The sequence below is a fragment of the Ipomoea nil genome, unplaced genomic scaffold (genome assembly GCF_001879475.1).
Source record: "Ipomoea nil cultivar Tokyo-kokei standard unplaced genomic scaffold, Asagao_1.1 scaffold3069, whole genome shotgun sequence".
Classification (NCBI taxonomy): Eukaryota; Viridiplantae; Streptophyta; class Magnoliopsida; order Solanales; family Convolvulaceae; genus Ipomoea; species Ipomoea nil.
The window spans coordinates 8,859,996-8,883,305 of record NW_017619497.1 but is presented as its reverse complement, the minus strand read 5'-3'; the positions used below and the strand labels follow the sequence as shown (position 1 = coordinate 8,883,305).

At 35.8% G+C, this 23,310-nt stretch overlaps 3 protein-coding genes across 5 annotated transcripts; 2 read left to right on the top strand and 1 right to left on the bottom strand.

The window, feature by feature from the left end:
- The first annotated feature begins 538 nt into the window (after nucleotides 1–538).
- On the top strand, nucleotides 539–22,192 carry LOC109165046 (WD-40 repeat-containing protein MSI1-like). The gene is made up of 7 exons (XM_019313648.1): nucleotides 539–550; nucleotides 17,661–18,079; nucleotides 19,061–19,387; nucleotides 19,757–19,909; nucleotides 20,490–20,614; nucleotides 20,789–20,884; nucleotides 21,737–22,192. The coding sequence occupies exons 2-7, from the start codon at nucleotides 17,732–17,734 to the stop codon at nucleotides 21,954–21,956; spliced, it is 1,269 nt and encodes a 422-aa protein (XP_019169193.1). The 5' UTR covers nucleotides 539–550; nucleotides 17,661–17,731; the 3' UTR covers nucleotides 21,957–22,192.
- On the bottom strand, nucleotides 2,607–7,300 carry LOC109165041. Of its 2 annotated transcripts, none has more exons than XM_019313641.1 (5): nucleotides 6,311–7,298; nucleotides 5,482–6,215; nucleotides 5,313–5,402; nucleotides 3,190–3,903; nucleotides 2,607–2,964 (listed from the first exon to the last, which is right to left on the bottom strand). In XM_019313641.1, the coding sequence occupies exons 1-5, from the start codon at nucleotides 6,399–6,401 to the stop codon at nucleotides 2,893–2,895; spliced, it is 1,701 nt and encodes a 566-aa protein (XP_019169186.1). In that variant the 5' UTR covers nucleotides 6,402–7,298; the 3' UTR covers nucleotides 2,607–2,892. The 2 variants fall into 2 exon arrangements, with proteins under 2 accessions (XP_019169186.1, XP_019169187.1); XM_019313642.1 differs by lacking the exon at nucleotides 2,607–2,964 and adding an exon at nucleotides 2,975–3,143 and having other exon boundaries at nucleotides 3,180–3,903; nucleotides 6,311–7,300.
- On the top strand, nucleotides 10,894–15,651 carry LOC109165043 (mitogen-activated protein kinase kinase kinase 1-like). Of its 2 annotated transcripts, none has more exons than XR_002051473.1 (8): nucleotides 10,894–11,991; nucleotides 13,196–13,265; nucleotides 13,414–13,476; nucleotides 13,702–13,859; nucleotides 14,201–14,273; nucleotides 14,351–14,410; nucleotides 14,852–14,951; nucleotides 15,314–15,428. XR_002051473.1 is itself a non-coding variant. In XM_019313643.1 (8 exons), exons 1-8 carry the CDS (start codon nucleotides 11,114–11,116, stop codon nucleotides 15,509–15,511), a joined length of 1,611 nt encoding a protein of 536 aa, XP_019169188.1. In that variant the 5' UTR covers nucleotides 10,895–11,113; the 3' UTR covers nucleotides 15,512–15,651. The 2 variants fall into 2 exon arrangements, 1 of the variants encoding a protein (XP_019169188.1); XM_019313643.1 differs by having other exon boundaries at nucleotides 10,895–11,991; nucleotides 14,841–14,951; nucleotides 15,314–15,651.
- Nucleotides 22,193–23,310: the final 1,118 nt, after the last annotated feature.

Below are 23,310 nucleotides of genomic sequence, written 5' to 3'. Positions count from 1 at the left end.
TTGCACTAGCTAGTGTATATGTTGAGCATATAACCATTAATGTGCAATTCAACTATCGGTTTAAGCTTTTAGTTGAGATGAAGCACATGCTTCAATTTGGTATCAGAGTCGGCTTAGGCTTTTAGTTGAGAATGCTTCAATTTTATATATATATATATAATATATATATATATATATATATATATATATATATATATATATATATATATATATATATGTGTGTGTGTGTGTGTGTGTGTGTGTGTGTGTGTGTGTGTGTATATAAGAGTTAATTCCAAAAATGGTCCCCCGAGTATGTTGATTTTCCACATTTAATCCCCGTCTTTTAATTTGGACAATTTAACCATCCGACTATTAAATTTTTTCCAATTGAGGTCCTTACGTTAAGTGCTAGTTAAGTGGGTGTCAATTCGAGGGATAAAATCTTCTTTTCCTTGCTCAGATGAGTGTCCTTGCCACATCAGTGAGTATAATCGATGAAGTAGAACTTAGGAGTCTCCATAGTACAACTCTTTTTATCCAACTACAACTCTCGTAGCAATCTCAGGAGGTGAATCAATTTTAAAGAAAATGTGTGTTACACACAATTTGAATTTTCTTTATTTGTACTGTTTCCATTTGGATTTATATTCTCATAATTCGAACCCTTTATTTATTTTATATAAATAAATTTATATAATCAACTTATTCATTCCTACAATTAGTGAACATATTCCTAATGAAACTACAAAGTCGAATGTCAAACATTTTTTGTGAATAGGATATCGGATATTGTATGAGGGCAATCGTTATACCGTGCACCAAGGTGCACATACCACTGTGCACCCCGCGCCTCCCAAAACGACGTTGTTTTTTTAAATTGTTAAAAAAAAAAAAAATCTTTTGTTTCAAATGCACATAAACTCATAATAGAATACACATAATCTAACATCTAACATAATACATAATACACATAAACTTTTAACTGAATACACATAATGGGATTTGGTTAACATAATACACGAACTCTTAACTGAATACACATAATAGGGTTTGTTTAACATAATACATAAATTCTTAAGTGAATACAAACATAATCTGTTCAGACGAACGGAGTGACATCAGCATGAAACGCACGCGTTTTGTGGTTAGACGCACATTGTTATGTGCGCCGTGGCGCACGGTATAAATTGCCGTATGAGGGCTAGAGAAGTATAAAGCAAGACGTGTGTTAGTGTGGTCAATCTCTGCTATAAGGATGGCCTACATCTATCCTATAATACGACTTATCTATATTGTAGACATCAGAGAAACCTATACTATACTATTTATTAACATTCAAAGACCTTTAATTAGCCCATTTTCTAAGTCATCAAATATGTTGAATGCCTACCTATTCCTAGGGTATTCCAATGCCCGACATGTTCGGTAACTCCTTTACTTTTTTTTTTATAGTACATTTTCACTTTATTTTTAATACATTATTACAATGGTTTTCAAACTTTGTTATGATAATCAAACTTTGAATTACTCGTTGAAATGTTACATTCAAAGTACTTGTAATATTGCATATATAGAAAATTTGTATGGAAGTATATGTCAACACTTATTGATTGAATCTTTATTGGACTTCTTTATTGGACTAACATTTCAGAGGTAGAAAATTACACCAAAGCGATATAAATCGGTAGTGTCCTTTTGACCTCGTAATTGTATTAGTTGTGTGATATGATGGTTTAAAAAGTATGACCATCAATGTTTAAATTAATTATGAGAGCAAGAGTCTCATTTGTAGTATTTTGAACAAGTGTCTGGATCAAACTTACGCTTTAAAAAAAAATGTTACAATTGGACATATTTTACTTGTTTAATAATCTAATTACACACTATTTTATATTCAGTGAATCAAGCACACAAAGCTCAATTGTTGGGCCACAAGCCATGCATTTGCTAAAGGCAAGCCAAATAGCCGACGTTAACAAATGAGGCAAATTATTGTGTAAATCATGATCTATAAAGTGTATGTAGACCATAACAAAAAGTATATTTTTAATATATTAAAAGTACATTATTCATGTACTGAAATTACATTATACAAAATAATATACTTTCGTAAATATAATGTACATTTTTAATATACTAAAAGTACATTGTTTATATACTGAATATACATTATTTGATAATATAATCCATACAGCTATGTGGACCAATAATGATCAATAATGATTGCACAAATGAATATCGTTTCACTACCACCACTAGATTCTCAACTAGCTCATTTCCCCATCATCATCACTAAAAACCTATATAAAATTATGAATAAGTTTTGTATGAAACCACCTCAGGACATAATATTTTTAATTAAAATAGTACTTCTTTTATAAACCCATAAAAGTATTAAAACAATCTCAAGCATGACCAGAAACTCTAAAATCATATGCCCTTTATTGTGATATAATATACATTTTTTTGGAAAAGTGAGAATATCCAAGTGCACAATGGTGATGAGATCCATGCCCTAGGTGACTTTATGTTTTGTTTGAAGCACACAAAAAAATAACAATAATTAATCAATTAAATCTACAAATTTGAATGAATAGAGCCAAAAACAGGCAAACCAAGAAGAAAATTAGCAACTAAACTAAATAAAACTGAAATAGCATTTCAAAATCCTGTGTTTCAAGAACAAAAGAAGACCAAAATCCATAATCAGAATTGGATCATAGAAAGCTTATTTCTACCTTTATGTCCATAGAAAACAAGGCTCTTCTTACCACCGCTTCCTATTCTACTTAGATTCTTAGCATCCTTCGATCCATCTAATGTCATTGAAGCAACAAAAATGACCAGGAAAAACATCGACTCACAAAATTCCTGTCAAGCGGGGCGAATAAGAGATACCACTGTCGCCATTCAAGAGTTGAGCATCAGCATAAGTCTTGGCTGTACTCCTAAAATTTTCAACGGCAGTTTTGAGTTTATATACTGCATAAAACAGGAGGCACTTTAGTATTACCCACGATACACATTTCCATACCTTGCTAGCAAAAAGGTTGGTGTGGTTCTAATTCTATAAATATAAAGAGTTAATTCAGAAAACGCAATTTATCAACCATCGCTAATCAGATTACCATTACCATAAGCATTCAAAGGAACTGCAAAGGAAAGTTTCCTGTTATTTTTTGCAGAAAGAACAGCGGTTATGGTTACCTTTGTTAGGTCTCGGTAGAATGTACTGATCTCCTCTTCAGTGAGACCACCCTCATCAGCATTTTCCTCCCAACCCAAAGAGCGCAGAAACGCAGCCTCTTCCTCTGAAATGGCATCAGGACTGGGATGAGTCTTACCATTCTTAAGCTGTTTCTGTCCATCAATGGCATCGCCTTTGCCAGTGTCTTCATTGGTATTGTCTACCGCCATGATTACACTAGGATTATCAAATGATGGGGCATCTTGGGCTTGAGTAGTAGGTTCGGTTGAAACTTCTGGGGCAGCAGTATCAGAAGCAGCACCAGCATCACCCATAGATTTCTTCCTCATAAGATTGAAGAAATCATTTCGGCTTTGAGCTTGAGAAGACAGTCGCTTCTCGGTCACTGCTCGTGAAGGCTTTGGCTCAGCAGTAGGAGAAACTGGGTTGTAGGGTGGTCTCTGCATCGTAGAAACTGGAGATAGCATAGGTTTTGATCCCTTCGTATCTGGGTTTGGGTCTAAACAGTTAGACACAACCGAAGAAACACTACTCTTCTCTCGACTCGGCTTGAGGACATGAAGCTTTCCAAAACTAGACTTCTTTAAAGCATCAGTAGTCCCTAGGCCCCCACTTCGTACAGAGTTGCTTGCAACATGAGATGGTGACAAGGGATGGTGCTGCTGCCGCTGCTCTGTGACCTTAGACTTGATCTTATCCGAAGGATTCAGTGCCTAAAATTAACAATTTGCAATAAGTGGATAATACTCCTAGAAGATGTGATGATGATATGATAATTAGTTAAACAACATGATCGGTATTACTTAACAAGCCAAAATGGACATGCATAACAGATTACATAACCAATAAATCACTTAAAATGGACAACCAAGTAGCAAAGCAATTGGTAAGGATATCATTACAGATTAGACATTATCAAACTAAGAAGCATCTAGCAATGGAGATATAAGTTTATCAAATAACATTCAAGCATATTATGACATTGCTTTCTACACAATGACAGCTACTGGCAGACTTTCACTATTTCAAATTTTCATATCTTCATAGTGTTGTTTTCATTCATGTGTCATCAAACCAAAAGATATCTGGGTATCTGGGCTTCCCATAAAATTCCCATCAACAATTTGGTCTTATCCAACTTTACATTAAATATTCCAACTCCCCTGTATTTCTCCAACTTTTCACTGAATATTCCCCATCCCTTCCCTTTCTCTCTTTTTTTTCTCCCCATTCTCCACCCCCATCATTAGTGTTGTTTAGGAATATTGGTAGCTAAAGCTATCAAATTGTTTGCCACTTCTTATGGAGCACCACAAACAGAAATTTCAAGGACAGACCTATGGTCGAATAGCACTAAAGAGGCGGATCTCCAAGACAAGCTACAATGCCAGAGTCCAATGAAGAAACCCAAACTCTACAAGGCGAAAGTGTACTCCCTATTGAGTAGACTACCTTCAACAAATAAATGCAATATCTATGGAAGGCGAGTGAAAATTTAAAATGACAGACATATTGGGGTGCCACATGAAGTTACAATTTTCAGCATGATTTAGAAGCCAACAATCTATGCATGGTTAAAAAACAAATGCTTCAACAAACAATTGGGTGCATAAATAAAATGTATATATCAGATCCTTTATTCGTTCTTCTTCATTGCTGCATATGTATGGTGTTGAGTTTTGGGGGGATGGACCCCTCTTCATTGCTGCATATGTATGGTGTTGAGTTTTGGGGGGATGGACCCCTCGCGCTCTCTTCAATTTTTCTCTCTATAACCAAACCTCAATGATCTTTCTAAGCAATTTCCATGCTCTCTAATGCCACTATACTATATGAGGATGCACAAAAAGCATGACTTCTTTGGAGATAAACTTAAACATGCACAGCATGACACCATAACTAAAGTATTTTGTCTCACACACTCCATCCAATAGTCATGACAAGCCAGTACCATGTAGAGCTAAATTGGTTGTAATAAAGCCATGGCATGGCAAAACAATTGATATTAAAAAAATAAAATAAAATAAAATAAAAGAATCTTGATAAGCAAACATCAAAGGTTAAAGAGCTATTAAGCAACTAAATTATTTGCAGATGGAGTTACAGGAATAACAACTCATACCGAGATTTTTGGTGCAGATGGAGTTACAGGAATTAGTATCCTAGACTGCTTAATTGCTAGGTCTTCAAGCCTCTGATTTCCATTAGATAACTGTAATTAAATAACCAGTACATGAGCACAAGAACATTCTAACAGATGATGTATAGCATAAAGCAAATGCCAACCATACCTGCGAAGTAGTCTGAACACTGCGAGGACTTTTTGCCACTGCTTCAGCCATATTAAAACCAGCACCAGCTGCAGTGCTCAAAGTTGGAGCGGCAAAAGGAGTAGCAAGTTGAACAGATGAACAGCCAGAGCCATCACTTCGGGTTGTTGGAGGAACTTCAGCCAGATGGGATGTCCATTTATCACCATTCTTAACATCTGGGAGAGATCTTGTTGTGCTTGGAGTTGCAACACTCAGTCCGGGAGAACGGACCCTTCCAATCCCAGTAGCCGTTTGCCTTCCCTCAGCACCATTCAACAAAAAACCTCTTTCAGATTCAGATCTATGCAGAGTGTTGGAGAGACCATACTTATCAGGTAGACCGTTCAAATAACTTGTGCTGTTATTTTCACCATTGCAGGAATTCCTCATCAACTTCTCACCATGTCTCTCGGAAATCATTAACTGTGAAGGCCTAAACCCATCCTTCTGAGTCCTACTCCCAGAATTTTTCCTTGATGTATCAGGCGGCTGCACAGAATTCTCATATTTATCCTTATACCTGTCCCTACTATAATGACGGTTCCTTCCAAAATTACTGTAAGACCGCTGGTTTACAGAGCTGCTCCTGTTGGAGCTCCGTTGCAAATGAGATATGGCAGCATGATCAGCAGAAACCGGCCTCCCTACATCATAACCAGTACCATTTACTGATGATGACTTACCTCTCGTAAATTTTGATGCTTCAGAAACACCTACAAAACAAAAGGATATATCTCAATTCTCAAACACAATGAACAATCATACACTTTTATAAATAGAACATCAGTTAAACATCCACCGAACTCACCTAATTGCAATGAGGAAGCAGAACTGCAAGCCGATTTATTTCCAACACTTCTCAACCACTCCGGTGCTAATTTAGGCTCATTTCTTTCCATGACAAGCACCAAAAGTAATTGCTTCCATACAAAAGCAAATTGACCTCGACGTGTTAACACCAAATTAACACTTAAGACTAGCCACCAATATATTGGTGTCTTGGCAATATTAATCCAAGTTCTTTACACTGTCACCAAGGCTATAAGGCTATTCCTCTCCTTGCATTATATATCCCGAGTTCAATAGACAATGATTTCTTCCATGATGTGGAACAAATAAACTCCTCACTCGCTTCTATAGTCCTTTCAGTCCCCAATAAAATTTGTAAAACACGCCAGCATACCAACACAGCAATAGGCCAATTCTCAATAGAAAGAAAAACAAAGTATCCAACCACCGATTTGATTTAAAAAAACAGAAATAGTTAAAACCCTAGAACTAATAACCATCAAAAAGTAGACTAATGTTTGATGCCCAGATAAGCAATACCCCGCAAAAATAACCCCGGCCTTCCAGAATGAATAATCAAGAACAATCGTATAGCCAATCTATTTCTATTCAATAAAATTACAATCCGAATCGAACCCAGACCTTGGTATCGCCAAACCTAGTCGTTTTGATTCTCGTTACCAGGAATTACGAACGATTCAACGGCGGGGTCGGAGCGCAATCCTCCGGGAGACGGAAATTCAAGAAATTCAGAGAGTTTGGGAATTCCAGGAGTGTTTGTGTGTGTGTGTTCGTGTGTTCGTGTGTGATGGCAAAAGTCCAATCGCTGTGAGTTTCGTATATAGAGGAGGAGAGAAGGCAGGAGAGCAAAGCACGCCCGTTTCGATTGCGCCGTGTTGAAGGAGGAGTTTTGTAGATATAGAGTCAGTGTGTGTGTGGGTGTGTATATATACGTGCAGGAGAGAGGAGGAGAGAAAAATTAGAGGCTGGGAGAGAGATACTAAAATGGAAATTGTTTTGTGCGTGTAGAGGGTAGGGCCCCCTTGGGGTCTTTGGAGGGGGGGGGGGGGGGGGTAGGAGGGGACTAGGGGAGGGCATAAAAGTGTGGTTCAAAGTTTATAAAACCCCTTTTTCCTAATTTGTTAAGGATTCCAACTCCTCCATTTTAAAAAATTTTTTTCCAATTTAGTATACTCTATCCTTCTCAAAATTATCCTATATTCATAGTGCTTATAGTATTGCTTATTCTTCCAATAATTACATTAGACTCCAATTAAAAGTTTAATTAGTTGTTACGGTTATAACTTATATAAATATAATATATGAATAGCGGGTGACAGTTTAATTGTGTTAATTGTTATAACGTATAATATTAACTGTTTAATTAGTTGTTACGGTTATAACTTAAATAATATGATGTCACTCTATTCTTTGAACGTGGATGACGTTAAAGAAGCAACTAATCAGTTTTTAATATTTGTTTTTATTTTGTTAAATGTTATGCGAATAACTCCTCAATTTATTGTTGACAGGAAGAATGATATTTTTCGTATGAGTTATATGCTTATATCATTTTTTCCCTCTAAATTATTCATGTATTCGAATTTACCTACTCAATTATTTTAAAAGTGGTGATTTTTCATATCTCAGTTAAACAGACTAATGAATTGTTAAAAATAATTACACAAATAGGTATTTCAAGTCACTTTCATTTCCCAACAAATTATTACTTTATTACTTATATGTAAAATCTACCATACTATTAAGAGCCAGGAGAGTTAGGCCTATAATGGGTAAAAAAAATGACGGTCAAATTTTTTAATCAAATCAATGGCTCAGATTGATCGGATTTTAATTTGTCCTATTTCCTAATTTATCCTTAATAGATATCATTATCCGTTAATTTTTTCGTTAAATATTATATTTTACGTTAATTTCTATTAGTTCATCGTTAACTTACTCATTGATTTCAATAAGAAATGTCTTTTGTTCGAACCTCATCTCAATCAAAGTTTGCATAATGAGTACTATATTTTACTCTTATTAAATTAAATAATAATTTAGTAGCTACAAAAAATAATAATAATAATACATACGCATTTCTTCTCCCAAAGGTTGAATCCCCAACCCTAAAGGGTCCCACACTCTGACTCGATGTGAGAGGATGTAAATACATACGCATTTCTTTAATTTAGAATTATGTGTCTACAATGTCTTTATTCAAAAAAATTATTCATTATCAATAAATTAAATAAGAGAAATAATTTCATTATCTTTATTTTTCTCTAATATAAAAATTCTTTACATTAAAATTCATTAATTGATTATATTCGCTACATTGTCCCTACAATGTCTTTATTAAAAAAAATGTATTCGTTATCAATAAATTAATTAAGAGAAATAATTTTATTAGTTATATTGTCTTTATTTTTTTCCAATGTAAAAATTCTTTACATTCAAATTCATCAATTGATTATATTCACTACATTGTCTATTATATTTTTTGTGCACTATTTTAAATTAAATATCAAAGTTATAATACAAAATAGTGTTATATATTTATTTACCAAGTATATTTTATTAAAGCATTAAGAATTTTTATATTAGAGAAAAATATATACAATCTAACTCTTATTTAATTTATTGATAATGAATAGTTTTTTTTTTTTTTTAATATAGACATTGTTGATTTTGGATATTGATTTACATCATTTAGAATATGTTGGTGTTTTCTTTATGCTTTTGATGAGTGACACAAATCAACACTAATTCATCAATTACATCAAATTGTAATGATATTTTTGTATATTTTGTATATAGTACAATAATACAAATTCTTAAATAATTTATTTACCTATAACTTATTATTCATAATAACATTATTTATTTATAGTAACATTATTTAATCATAATAATTAATTAATAAACTAGATCATTAAATTTTAACTAAATGATCATAACATATCGAAGTCTTTTTATATTTGACACAAATTTACAATGGTTAATTATTAATTCCAAACTAACGACATTGATTAAACTTTGTGCATCAAGATGTATGACCTTAGGTGGTATGCTACCATATTATTGTAAAAATAACATGAATATTGCATAATATTTGCAATAACGATCAAGTACAATAAACACATGATCATTTGGTATAAGTATTTTACATGTTTGGTAGTAGGGTAAATTTGAATGATTACTAATATTGATATTTGGTATTTTATGACCCTATAATGGGAATAAATGCTTTAAAAAAACAAAAAAAAAAAACAAAAAAAAAAACAATTGATCTTAATATAATGACATCCAAAATATAAATATGAACCAAAAAAAATCAAAACAAAAATCTAAAAGTGCTCATCCAAACTTAAAAATTAGATTACCAATAAGATGATATGATATCCCTTTTTAATTAAGTTAATTGTAGGGATAATAAAATGTTGTGGCAACGTGAACTGTTATAATATTTTAGAATTAGTTTAATTAATTAATTAATTAGGATGATCATGATTATTTGAAAATTATTTTAGACTTAGTTGGTTAGAATTGTATTATTATTTATGTTTATCTTAGTTTGCTAGTTATGATTAGTTTATTGTATTCTTAATAATTATCTCATTCATGTGGTTGTAATAGACTTGTTAATGACTATTTAAGACCATTCTTCCAAAATGGTGAACCCCAATCCCGGCCCGACAGAGCATTTGGGAGGATGGCTATCTAAGACCATTTTTTCAAAAGGCTGAACCCCAACCCTGGCCCGACAGAGCATTTGGGAGGATGTAAATCATGGTGACTCAAGTGAACATGAACCATAGAGGCTAGACCGGTGCTCACGGTTGCTCCCACACTACCGCTGGTGAGACTGATCCCTGGTCATTCTTCTAAAGTTTCACCTCTATGACCAGTTGAGCTACCCATGCGGGCATGGCTATTTAAGACCATTGTTTGCCAAATGGGGAATGGCTATTTAAGACCATTGTTTGCCAAATGAAAGATATAGTTGAATTTTTGAGATATAAAACAAAGTGTTTTTTAGAATTCGAGATGAGTTTGGTCGTGAATCGATCATGGCAATCCTGACTACTTATTAAGTGTGAAACTTTACTTGTGACGTTTATACTCCTTTTAAATTAGTGTGTGAAGTGAAGATCGGACCAACCGGACTAATAGTTGCATGTGTTTTAAAAGGTTGTCAACCAAACACTAACTATGATTTTGATTATCAATATTAATGTGTAAACCCATGAACCAAACACACCCTAAGAAAATCATATATAACAAATTTAAATAAAAATAATACTAACAAGAATAAGAACAAAACTTGTAATCTTTTAATACAATAATCAAATTTTAATTATTTTATGACTCATTTCGAAGCAATGGTATATGGTATTAGTACTATTTTTGCTTTTTGGTACTGTCAACTGTGTGCTATGATGTTGATTATATGGCACATTAATTAGAAAAGCGGTACTAGAAAAGTACAAAAAGTATTGACTGACTTAAAATATCATTTACGTTTTTATTTGGCATCCTATCGCCACGTGGCAACTGTCGTCCCGGTTTCTTCATTTTCATTATCAACGGTCCAATAAACTTTTCCACCACGAAGACCCAAAAGACCGCGAACGCGAATCCTCCATACCTGTCACCTCGCCATGCCAGAGAGAGAAACAGTGGGTTTAGAGAGAGAAAAAGGAAGAGAGGCTCACGCAGTTCCAGCTGAAATCGCAGTCTCTTACACTTTTGGTACTTACATATGTATATGGAGAGAGAGTAGAGAGAGAAAAAGGTGAGTAGGTTTACGCCGCACGGGATGTATGGGAGGCAGAGGAGACAGGGGCCACGACTTGACCGGCGAAACGCCGTCAAGGGAATAGATTACGAGGCTTCCGACTTCGCGGCGGCGGCGTCGTCGTCGTCTTCGTTCGACGACCGGTCTTCTCGAGGGCCTCGTCGATCGCTTCACGTTTTACCGCTGTGTGACCGTACGAGCTTCCGGGTTGAGGGATCCGAAGGGCAGTTAGATCAAATTTGCGGCTTCCTCGGCCTTTCACTAGAAGATTTCGCGATTCCAGCTGCTGCTTGGGAGGCTCGGAGAAAGTGGTCGCTCTCGGGTAGCGTCGGGGGGCCTAGACTTACCAGGAGTCGAAATTTGGTAGCAGATGAGCCGCCCGATAGTATTGTAGCTAGTATTCAGGTTATGAATAGTTTAAATTTCAATGAAGTTGATACTATGGATACGGTAACCAGTGCAATTAGAAGTAATATATGGCATAAAGATGGTGGCCGGGGACTTGAGGGGAGTCGGTTGCAGAGACTGGCTCCTCTGGAGTTAGTTGTGGATAATCTCAGCGATTTAATTAGGAGCTTTGGTCCTCCTCATGACGGCGGAGATGCTGGTTTAGTGTTGAGTGCCCCAACCAGTTCTGGTCGGTTTCAAAGAGTCCAGGACGCAGGAAATGCAATGGCTAACAAAGAGAGAAGTGAGGAGAACTTAAGAGAAGGTGATCGCGGCATTCCGGAATATTTTTCAGATTCACTGAGTGATAGCAATAATGATGATGATTCATCCAGATTTACTGTGAATTCCATGTCACCTTGTGGCTCTTCCAGTTGCAGCATACAATCCTGGCAAAAAGGTGGCTTTCTTGGGAGTGGGTCGTTTGGAAGGGTTTATGAAGGTTTCACAGCGTAAGTTTCATTTTAACATTGTGAACAAATAAATTCTTTTCTACAATTCAATCTAGTATTTGACCATGTAGATACTGGCAATTTACTTTTCTGGAGCTCAACTTAGGGACAGGGAGTTATGCCCTAAGCTGTTCCTTATTTTTAAGTGACGAGGAAAGACCGCAGCCACTAGAGGCTAGAGTGTGCACCGGGTAAATCCTGTGAGCTTAGCCGGTAAAGGACCACAGGGAGATAAACCAGCCTAGGTTGCCCATATATGATTAACTCAAATCAGAGTCAAGAAGGTCTAATAGACCACTCCAGCTGGGAGTTGAACTTGTAACCTTCTTGTTATCAAGCCAACAACCTGACCAACTTGGGTGGGATTGCCTCCAAGCTGTTCCGTATTTCGTTCACCGTTTGGTAGTTGTGTGGGGTATTCAACCTTGTTGTAAAACTAATGATATAGTTATTCACTCAAATAATGAAAAAAACAGATTGAATAGAGCTAACGTTTCAGTTAAGCAAGCTATGAATTTACAGGCTGACAGAAACCCCCTAAATTTGAAATCCACAATGGACAAAACACCCTTTACTACTTCACTGCTAGCTTAGATTCTTAATAGTGCCTTCATTTCTAATTTCAATGCAAAATGTGGACATTCTTGAATATTGGCAATTCCCATTAATAGGATTCTTTGTTCTATGCTATCTCCATTTATTTACTTCCCTCTTATTAGTTTTATGCTCCTTGTCTCTCTAGGAGAACTATTTATTGCTAATTAAATGTGTCTCTTGTCATGGGCAAATTCTGGCTCTGGGAAAGTAAGGCCAGATGTAATATTTCTACTAATTGAGTGATTCAAATGTAAAACAACCCCTCTTAAAAGTATTAAAAACACTGGAATGGGGTCAAATTATATTTCTGTCATATTATTTTAGTGTTAAAATTTCATTTTAGGCCTGGTGCTTAAAATTCGAGAGATATATGGAAAAAAGGTATAGTAAGAAAATTGGTTTAATGAATGTTCAATATACATGTTTGTCAGGACTATATCTTGAATACTTTGTCAATTGTCAGAACAATTCTGGAGGTGTTTTTTTTTTCTTCAGGAATTTCAACTATATTTTCAAGTTCTTTCTTCTCTTTGGAATTAATTTTTCTCCTTAAAATGCCCTCTCAAGTTAGGTCTTACAGTTCTTCTTTCTTGATTCCTGTTTCCAGTGATGGCTTCTTTTTTGCTGTGAAGGAAGTTTCTTTACTTGACCCTGGAAGCATTCTTCAACTTGAGCAGGTCAGAAAATTTTGTAATGCCATGGGTAGAAATTTTACTTTGTTGACCATGTATAAACTTTTCTAGAACAGTATTTCCTTAGCAAAGTTATTTTGATTGGCAATAAAGGCTTCCTTTCATCTTCTTGCACCTTGTTGATTAATCACAGGAGATTTCAGTTTTGAGTCAGATTCAACATCAAAACATTGTTCGGTATCATGGCACAAACAAGGTATACAATTACCCTTCTAGCTTGCATACTTCATTTCTTGACTATAACATTTGTTGTACCATTGATGAAGTTATTGCATAATAAGTTGTGTGCAGTTTGTCTCAATGCATAAGTTATAATATTCTCTCTTTACCAAATTGAATTTTTTATGAATATAGTATTATATGAAATGTCATAGGGACACAGTTTTACACTTCTAATGGTTTGCTGAAATTGATTTTGCAGGATGATAGCAAACTCTATATCTTCCTTGAGCTTGTAGCCCAAGGTTCACTTGCAAAACTCTACCATAAGTACCACTTACGTGATACCCAGGTTTCTGTGTACACTAGACAGATTTTGAGTGGACTACATTATCTTCACTCCCGAAATGTGGTTCATAGGTATACAAGTGATTATGCATATTGTCAAGTTAAAGTATTCATCTAAATTTGTAGCGATGAGTGGCCTTAAACAAAAAACATTTATAGCTAGGCTTATGCATTTGCATATCCGGCTCCATAATGGGAGTTACAAGATTACAGAGTTGGGGTTGGGTGGGGTGATTTGAACCTATGGCCTCTGAATGACTTGCGTCCGCTAGGCTATCCTGTTGTGACTCAAGTCTCAAGGTGATATTATGCATTTGTTTGTTGCAAACTATGAGAGAAGTCTAAAATTTTTCAAATATATATTTGCTGATTCCCATCTTTCTAAGATTAATTTTTACTTCTATTTATTAAAGGGATATCAAGTGTGCCAATATACTGGTGGATGTAACTGGTTCTGTGAAACTTGCAGATTTTGGGTTGGCAAAGGTTGGTATTTCTGCAGGGTTTCCAGTTCACTAGTTTGTTTCACATGCCTTATAGTTTAATACAATGTCTCTTCTTAGGCAACAAAGCTGAATGATATCAAATCTTGCAAAGGGACGGCATTCTGGATGGCGCCAGAGGTTTGTCTCCATCCTTTAAGAATCTGATTTCTAGAACTAGAAGTTTGGCAACGAATGCGCTTTTCTGTCTTTGTAGCCACATGTAAGAATTGTTTGATATGAAAAAGAATGATACCTTTCTAGTTCTTCTTCTTCTTGTTCTTCTTATTTATTTATTTCTTCCTTAGAAATTAGAACAACAGCTCGTATTCCTGACTCAGGAGATTTATAAAATGGGGAACTGGATATTTGACAATTTAGTATTCCTTGAGGAAGAAAAGTTTGAAGTTTGACATGATATCAGAGTATATAGATCATATACGAGTCATTCTGTATGGTTCGATATCAGAGTTGACAACAAGATGCTAAGATTTGCAGCAACTGAATTATTCTTCTATACATGGTTTACTTTAGCATGTCTTGGACATTAAGTATTTATTTCTATTTTCAGGTTGTTAACAGGAAGAACAACGGGTATGGGCTTGCTGCTGATATATGGAGCCTTGGTTGCACTGTCTTGGAGATGTTAACTCGCCAAATTCCTTACTCTCACTTAGATGGGGTATGCTTGTTCTTTCCATTTATTTTAAGCTTAGGTGTGATTAAAACTTAAAAGAAAATGTTGTTCGGTAAGTTGCTGCCCTTGATCTTGCCTCTGTCATGATAACGGAACGTAGAAACTAGAAAACCATGAATTAAAGGGCTAGTAAAAGTATTGAATCACATGAATTACTTAGAACCCAAACCTTTGTACTTTTGCACTCTACCTATAGCAACACATTTGTATGCACATTTAGTAGTAAACATTAGACAATACATTTTGTCGTGAACTTAACAAATGTGTAGGGCGGCTTTCATGCACACTGCATTTGATCTTGCATTAGTGCTGTTCTATAATAGCAACCATGTTTTGTTGCCTTGCAGATGCAAGCGATATTCAGGATTGGTAGGGGCGAGCTTCCTCGTATACCCAAATCCTTGTCAAAATATGCTCAGGACTTCATCTGTAAATGCTTACAAGTTAACCCCAGTAATCGACCTACTGCTGCTGAACTATTGGATCATCCATTTGTGAAGAAACTGCCATTTTCAGCCTCTTGTCCTTTGCCTACAAGGTTTTGAAATATTTATGCAACATTATTTGTCAATTCTATTGAGGTAATACTTGGCCAACAAATTATTTTGTTTTCTTTGTGTGTGTTTTTCTGGATGACGAAGGAAACCCGCTGCCATTACCTGAAGGTATGCATGGGGTAAACTTCTGTGCGAGTGTGTTTTTAGTTATGTGTTTTTGCACCTAAGGAAACACACTAACATACTAAGGGTGTGTTTGGTTTGTGGGTTTTGCACATAGGAATGGGTATGAAAGTGATTGTTGTTGTTTGGTTGATAGGTTTTTAGAACACTACTATGGGTTTCGAATACCCCATCAATTGAAAAACCCATACCCAAATAAAATAAGAGTTTCATTCCCTTATTCATTCTCAAGCACTACTATAAGTAACTATTCCCATTCCACCCTACTACCAAACATGTTAAATACTTTCACCAAAACTCATTACCATTACCAAGTATTTGATACCCATTCCGATTCCGATTCCTATGTGCGAACCAAACACACCCTAAGTTACTAACACATACATATTAATTGACTTTGGATCTAGCAATCCTGTCTATCATAAGAATGGTTTGATCTCTTTAAGGGGTCGTTTGATTCACGGAATGTCAGATTACCTTAGGGAATGTTAGATTGCTGGGAATCTTAGATTCCTGTGTTTGGTTAAAATTGGGGTATGTTATATAATCATGTTTGGTTTAGGGTTATCTTTTATACACACTATAATATCTCTAACATAACCAAGTTTATCTTACATAACTTAAAAAATTGAAGGGAATCACATTCCCTTCAAAATCTTATGTGGAGGGAATGTGACATTCCTTGGGAATGTTAGATTCCCTCAGATAATATGAACCAAACATAGGAATATGAGCTTTGGAATGTCACATTCCCTTGGTTATGTTATATAACCTGAACCAAACGTCCCCTAAGAGTAGTCTTAAAAATCTAAAGACCATTATGAATATGATGGTGAAAGTTTGCCAACCAATTGTTTCCAAAAGGTTGAATCCCTAATCCCAAAGGCCATCCATGTCCCGACTCAACAGAGCATTTGGGAAGATGAGACTAGACCTTTGCTGACTGCGGTCTGCGCACAATGAGCCCTCCTCACTTTGAGAGGTTGTTTCCACACTGCTGCTGATGAGACTTGATTTTGAATCATTGTTTTTAAACTTCACTCCTATGACCAGCTGAGCTGATCATGGGGCTCTACCCAATATACATGTTGCCTGTGTGGGTAGGCGTCTAGGCGAGAGAGAACAACCATCCATTTATGATGAGAAATAAATATTTGCAAGGACCAACTTATTATCAAATTTTAATTTTCTTGCAAACTCGCAAATGCTGTCATCCAACTAGAATAACCAGATTGCGTGGACGGAAAAAATTAATCTACAAACTTACATCAACTGTCTCATAAGGGGTGACTCAATGGACTTTCATACCAGAAGAAAAACCTTAAATACAGTTTTATTCAATTAGTAGAAAGACCTTAAAAATACAGTCCATAAGCACCTAAAATTGATACACTAGATTTTTTAGTTGCCAGACTAATCCTAAGATTCAAGAACCCTTGCTCAAAAGTCGTTGGAGGAGATAAATTGTGAGTCTCTCTGTTAGTCCTAGGAGACCACTTCTTACCTGCACACCCTTTTAAAGTAATCTCAACAATGAGAGATTTTTACGGTGACAAGCAGGAAAGAAAGCGAGAAGAGAGAGGAAAAAAATAAAAAATATTTATGACAAATTTGTTTTTTTTTAATGTTCATTTACTAGCCGGGTAGCCGTGGGTCATACAAAAATGTGATATTTATAAGAAAAAAAAAAAAAAAAACCTACCTAAAACCTCACCCCATCAATGTAAAAATCATATAATTTTTTTTTTCCGAAAAACCTCTCCCAAAAACCCAAAGATGAAAGATCCCGTGCAGGATGAAATTCGGGGCGGATCATTAACCCGATTAGTCGGGGCCCGCACCCGTTTTCAATGCTAAGTCCTGGGTCCTGCAGTGATATGTCCATTGTCCAGACAAGTGAAGTTATACACCGAAAATTCCCTCTTCCCTCCAAATTCCCATTATCCCACTTCCCAAAGAGCAAAAAACGTTAGCCCAGACAAGAGCAAAGCTTGAAGACATTATTCTAGAGGAGAGGAGCTATCTATCGACTTCGCCAACCGCCGTCGATTTTCGTAGCGGGAGGATTGATTAATTGATTGATTGATGGGGAAAGACGATGACGAAATGAGGAGCGAGATAGAGGAGAGGCTAGTAAACGAGGAGTACAAGATTTGGAAGAAGAACACTCCGTTTCTCTACGATCTGGTCATAACTCACGCTCTCGAGTGGCCTTCGCTCACCGTCGAATGGCTCCCTGACCGGGAAGAGCCGCCGGGGAAGGATTATTCCGTCCAGAAAATGATCCTCGGGACCCACACGTCCGAGAATGAGCCCAATTATCTCATGCTCGCCCAGATTCAGCTCCCGCTCGAGGATGCTGAGAACGATGCTCGTCACTATGACGACGATCGCTCCGATACCGGTGGCGGCTTTGGTTGTGCCAATGGGAAGGTACGGACTCGGCTCTTGTTGAGGTTTTGCCATTGTTATGTGGGTTTGCTTTCGGAGGGTTACTTTCACAATGATGTGAGGCTTTCTCGGCCTTTTAGTTGGATACGGTGGTTCTATGCTTTGGTTAGGGTTAACACTTGTAAATTTACCAGACTTTTCGGTTACATTGTTAATTTCTTATGTTGGTACTTGGTAGAAGTGAAATCAGCTATAAAGTCATAGGCTTTTAGCAGTTAAACCCACTGGGTAAAGTTCATGATTGAGGAGGTTGAAGTTTTTCTTATTCTTTGGTACATCAATTATTTTGTTAGAAGGGTAGCTGTTCAAGTTTTTCCCATTTGTGGAGGAAAGGAAAAATATTAGTACTTCTGAAATTGAATGTTTGTTTGGTCAGCTCAGTGGAAATTATGAACTCATTTTTTATGAGCTCAAAAAACTGTGTTTGAAGTCTGAGCAATTGTTATATGTGCTTCTTATTACAATTAAGCTATGGAGTAGAACTGGGGAACTCACTTATTTAGTCCATCTATAGATCTTCATTTGTTTATGAAATGCTAATTGCATAATGAATATGGATATGAATTTATTTATGTAGGAGGGTGATAGTTTTTACAGGAAAGTGTAACTATATCACCTAGAGACTGGGAAACCTGGACACCAAGGGTGATAATTTTTCTTTATGTAGGAGGGTGATAGTTTTTACAGGAAAGTGTAACTATATCACCTAGAGACTGGGAAACCTGGACACCAAGGGTGATAATTTTTCTTTATTATAACTCTCTACGCATATAGGTGCAAGTGTTATTGCTGGTCATAAAATCTTAGGGGGACGCTGGTGGTATAATTATTAAAAAGTTTTATAAAAGAAATGGTTTCCTTCAAGTTCAGGTGTAATTAGTACTCTTAATTCATTTCAAGCGTTGTTTTCCTTTTAATGATCAATCAACCTTCTGCATATTATACTAAATGCTTCTTTTGCAGGTAAAAATAATTCAACAAATAAATCATGATGGAGAAGTTAATCGAGCTCGTTATATGCCCCAAAACCAATTTATTATTGCCACGAAGACAGTCAGTGCTGAAGTTTATGTTTTTGATTATAGCAAACATCCATCTAAACCTCCTTTTGATGGCGCATGCAACCCTGATTTGAGGCTAAAGGGCCACAGCACTGAAGGATACGGTCTGTCTTGGAGTCAGTTTAAACAAGGTCATTTGTTAAGTGGATCAGATGATGCTCAGATTTGCTTGTGGGATATTAGCGCCACTCCAAAGAATAAGGCCCTTGATGCCATGCAGATATTTAAGGTATGTTATGGCATTAAGTATATGAAGATTAGTTGCCACTAAATACATTGTGCTTATGAGTTTGATGTGGTTCCTTTATACATGAATTGAAATATGGAGTATAATATTACATATAAAGAAAGCAATTTTTTTCTTTATTTCTGACTTGACTCCAAATTTTAGAAAGAAGGGAAAAGAAAATAATGATGTGATTATACATTACAAAATATTTTTCTGTGATCCTTCATAGTTATGGGAGTGCTAAATGTTGATGATGGTTTACTTCTCCAATATTGCTGTTTAAGACTGCTACTAATGCAATTGAAACTCATTCCTCTAAGTATTCTCCCTTACCTTCTGATCAGTGCCTTTTCTTTGATGATGCAATAGATTCATGAAGGAGTTGTAGAAGATGTAGCTTGGCATCTTAGACACGAATATCTATTTGGTTCAGTTGGAGATGATCAGTATCTACACATCTGGGATTTGAGAACACCTTCAGTAACCAAGCCTATTCATTCTGTAGTTGCTCATAACGGTGAGGTGGGTATTAGACTTCCCAAATGGGTTCTACATATATATGTAGGGAATAATTTTTCAATATAATATAATAATATATCCATTGAGTCCAACTGTCAGAAGTCAACACTATATTTGAACTATTTGATGGAATTTGTTAGTTTGTGTAGTGGCATGTTTCTTCTTCATTTTCTTTTGATCTTTTTATATATAAATGTATCTTAGTAACATACTTTTATTTTTTATTTTTAAAAAAAGGTTATTTTTTCAATTCTGTATGTTCTATTTGAACTAGCCAATTGATCCCTATTTATCTAACCAGGGAGTAGAGTAGCTTAACTATTCTGTGGATTAGATGCTTGTTCCAGTCTGTGTTATGTATTACTAAAAACTTTTGTTTATCCCTGCATGCAATTTCCTATTCAACCATGTCTTGTAGCAAAGCAAAACATCTTTCATTATAATGGAATGTGTGAACTAGATTAAGCTTGCAGACAGGCATACGAAAAATTGCAATTATAATTACATCACTTACATGTTAATTTTTTTTTTATGATATGTATCTGTATATCTGAATGTCTATTGTTTTGTTTATTTGTCCTAGGTTAACTGCTTAGCATTCAACCCTTTTAATGAATGGGTTGTAGCAACAGGATCTACTGATAAGACAGTGAAATTGTTTGACCTACGCAAGATCACTTCTCCTCTCCATACTCTTGAATGTCATAAGTAAGAGGCATTTCTTTCATTTTATATTTTGTTGAAACTTTGTTGCCCTTATCCATCATGCTGGTGTATATTTCCCCCTTCCAACTGTAATGGTTCCATTGAATGTTTTCTTGGTCAATTTTTTTATGTATACATGAAATTAATGTATTAATGACTTTCTGAAAATCGTGACAGGGAGGAGGTTTTTCAGGTTGGGTGGAATCCTAAGAATGAGACTGTCTTAGCTTCTTGTTGTCTTGGTCGCAGAGTCATGGTCTGGGACCTTAGCAGGTATCGTCTACAATATCAGATGGTGCATTATCATTTCCATTAATTAAGAATTGAGTGTGTTATCTGGTCATTATTCTGTAGAATTGACTTCCATTTCTTGTACTGTTATTGTCCTTGTCATGTTATTCTTGAACTAACAGGAACTAGCGAACTAATTTACTCTAAGACAATTCACTTAAAAGTCTTAACTAATTGCACAAATCATTGCTGCCTAAATCTCTGTCACAAGGAAGTTTAACTTTGATCTAGGGTCTAGCTGGTGCCTTTGTCTTTTGAACTATAATATTAATGGTTTGCTTTGTGTTATATGCAAATTGCCTAGATAAATAACTAGCTTGGTTGGCGTGAGTGGCCGTGCACTCTTATCCCTTAAGAGAGGTTGGGAGTTTGAACCCCTCTCGTATGGAAAAACCAATCTGGCCAGCACTTTGTCCCTTAATTGGGTCGGACCGGTGCGAACAGGGATTAGTCTGGGTATGATACGGGCTTAAAGGTGCCTTCTACAGTTAGGGCTTACTCAGGACACCTCGTGGTTTGACCAAAAAAAAAATTGCCTAGATAAATGAAAGCATGACTACAGGTTATAGGTCAAAACTAGTCTGAAAATTCCAAAAAAAAGGAGAGAAAATCAGTCTGATCTGTGTAAATATTCTTCATTTCTGGCACAATATGTTCTGTACTCCCATTGCATTAGGATCTAGGCATGTGCTCCTTTTGTAAGTGGTAAGCTCGATCCTCGGATCCTCCACCACCCTTCCATTTAGTTTGTCCCTAAAATTGCTACTGATTAAACTATCCAAGAAACATTAGTCAAAACCAACACTACAATTCACATATGCTTTCCCTCTCCAGGATTGATGAGCAACAAACCAAAGAGGAAGCAGAAGATGGGCCACCGGAGTTGCTGTTTGTGCATGGTGGCCATACCAGTAAAATTTCCGACTTCTCATGGAACCCATGTGAGGATTGGGTCGTTGCTAGTGTAGCCGAAGATAACATTCTACAAATCTGGCAAATGGCAGAGAACATCTACCATGAAGACGACGATCTACCCATAGATGGCGCTACCTAGATCCAGGCGTCTAACGCCCATGGAGCTCCAAGGGTTTCTGTTTTACCGACATTTGACTGTCACTAGAGTCTATTAATCTGTTTGCATTTCGGGGTCGGATTCTATTATGTATAATTATCATGTGGAATGGTAAAGCAGCGCAAGTTGCAGATTATTGTGTGTTCTGGGAAAACATAAACTAAGCTGTGGTAGTTAACATATAACATTGCAATGGAAATGCTAACTGTTCATATGTTGCTAAGGCCAACCGCACCTACTGACTGCCATCTTTTGTGTTTTATTATATCAACAGGAAGCTTAGCGTCCGTTAGGAAAATGACTCATTTTTTATAATTTTTTTTTTCCAGTGTTTGGTTGCATCTTAAAAAACTGTTTTGGTGTTTTTGGTTCATTTTTCAGAAAATTATTGTTTGGTACTTTTATATAATATGTATTTAAACAAGCAAGAGTTCTACTGCATGGATTCCTAATCTCTATTTCTACACTTTTACCATTTGACGTGGTTGATAAGTTATGTTTATTCTGTAGGTTTAAAAAAAGATGTCTTATATCAAAATTGTGTGATAAAGTAAAAATTGAAATAGATTTTGAAAGTCTAAGTAGGATTTTTCAACAAGCAAAATCAAAATAGAATTATGACCATTTATTATATAAATATAGAAACGTATTACATTAATTAAGATAAGAAAACATTGCGTATTAAGCACTAAACAAAGAAAAATGTCAAGAAAATTGGGTGTCCGAGGGGAGAAGAAAATAGACAGATTTCAGAAGTCTAAAGCATTGAATTGAATGCAACTAAAGGAGAGGAACATTTTTAATAGGAAAATACTATGTGTACTTTCATTTTATACTCTCAATTTTTACTATTTAATATAAAATTTTGATGTAGACATTTGTATTGGGACTCACATGAAGAAAAAAAAAAAAAAAAACTTATCAAAGCTCGCCACCTCAAAATGTAAAATTTAAGGAGTAAAATTTGGGAGCACATCTAGTAGAACTCTTTTTAATATTAAGCGTGCATTGTACTACGGCTTATTTGAGTAGTACCTTGGAAGTTTAAGCTGATGGGTGATGACGCATCAAACCTAACATTCACGCATCCCCATGTTGATAAAATCGCCCCACGTCTCAAATCTTCTCCTTCCTTTCTCACGCGCTTCCATTGCACTCTCCAAACCATTTCTTAATTACAATTTCATTATACCAAACACTCATTATAGGCGCGTGGTACCACCAGCCCAGCCGGCTTGCCTATAAGCCAATGAAAAAAAAAAACTGTATATGAAACTTTTGGTTCATTTTATCATTTACTCCGTATCATTTTTTTTTTTTTTGAGCAAACTCCGTA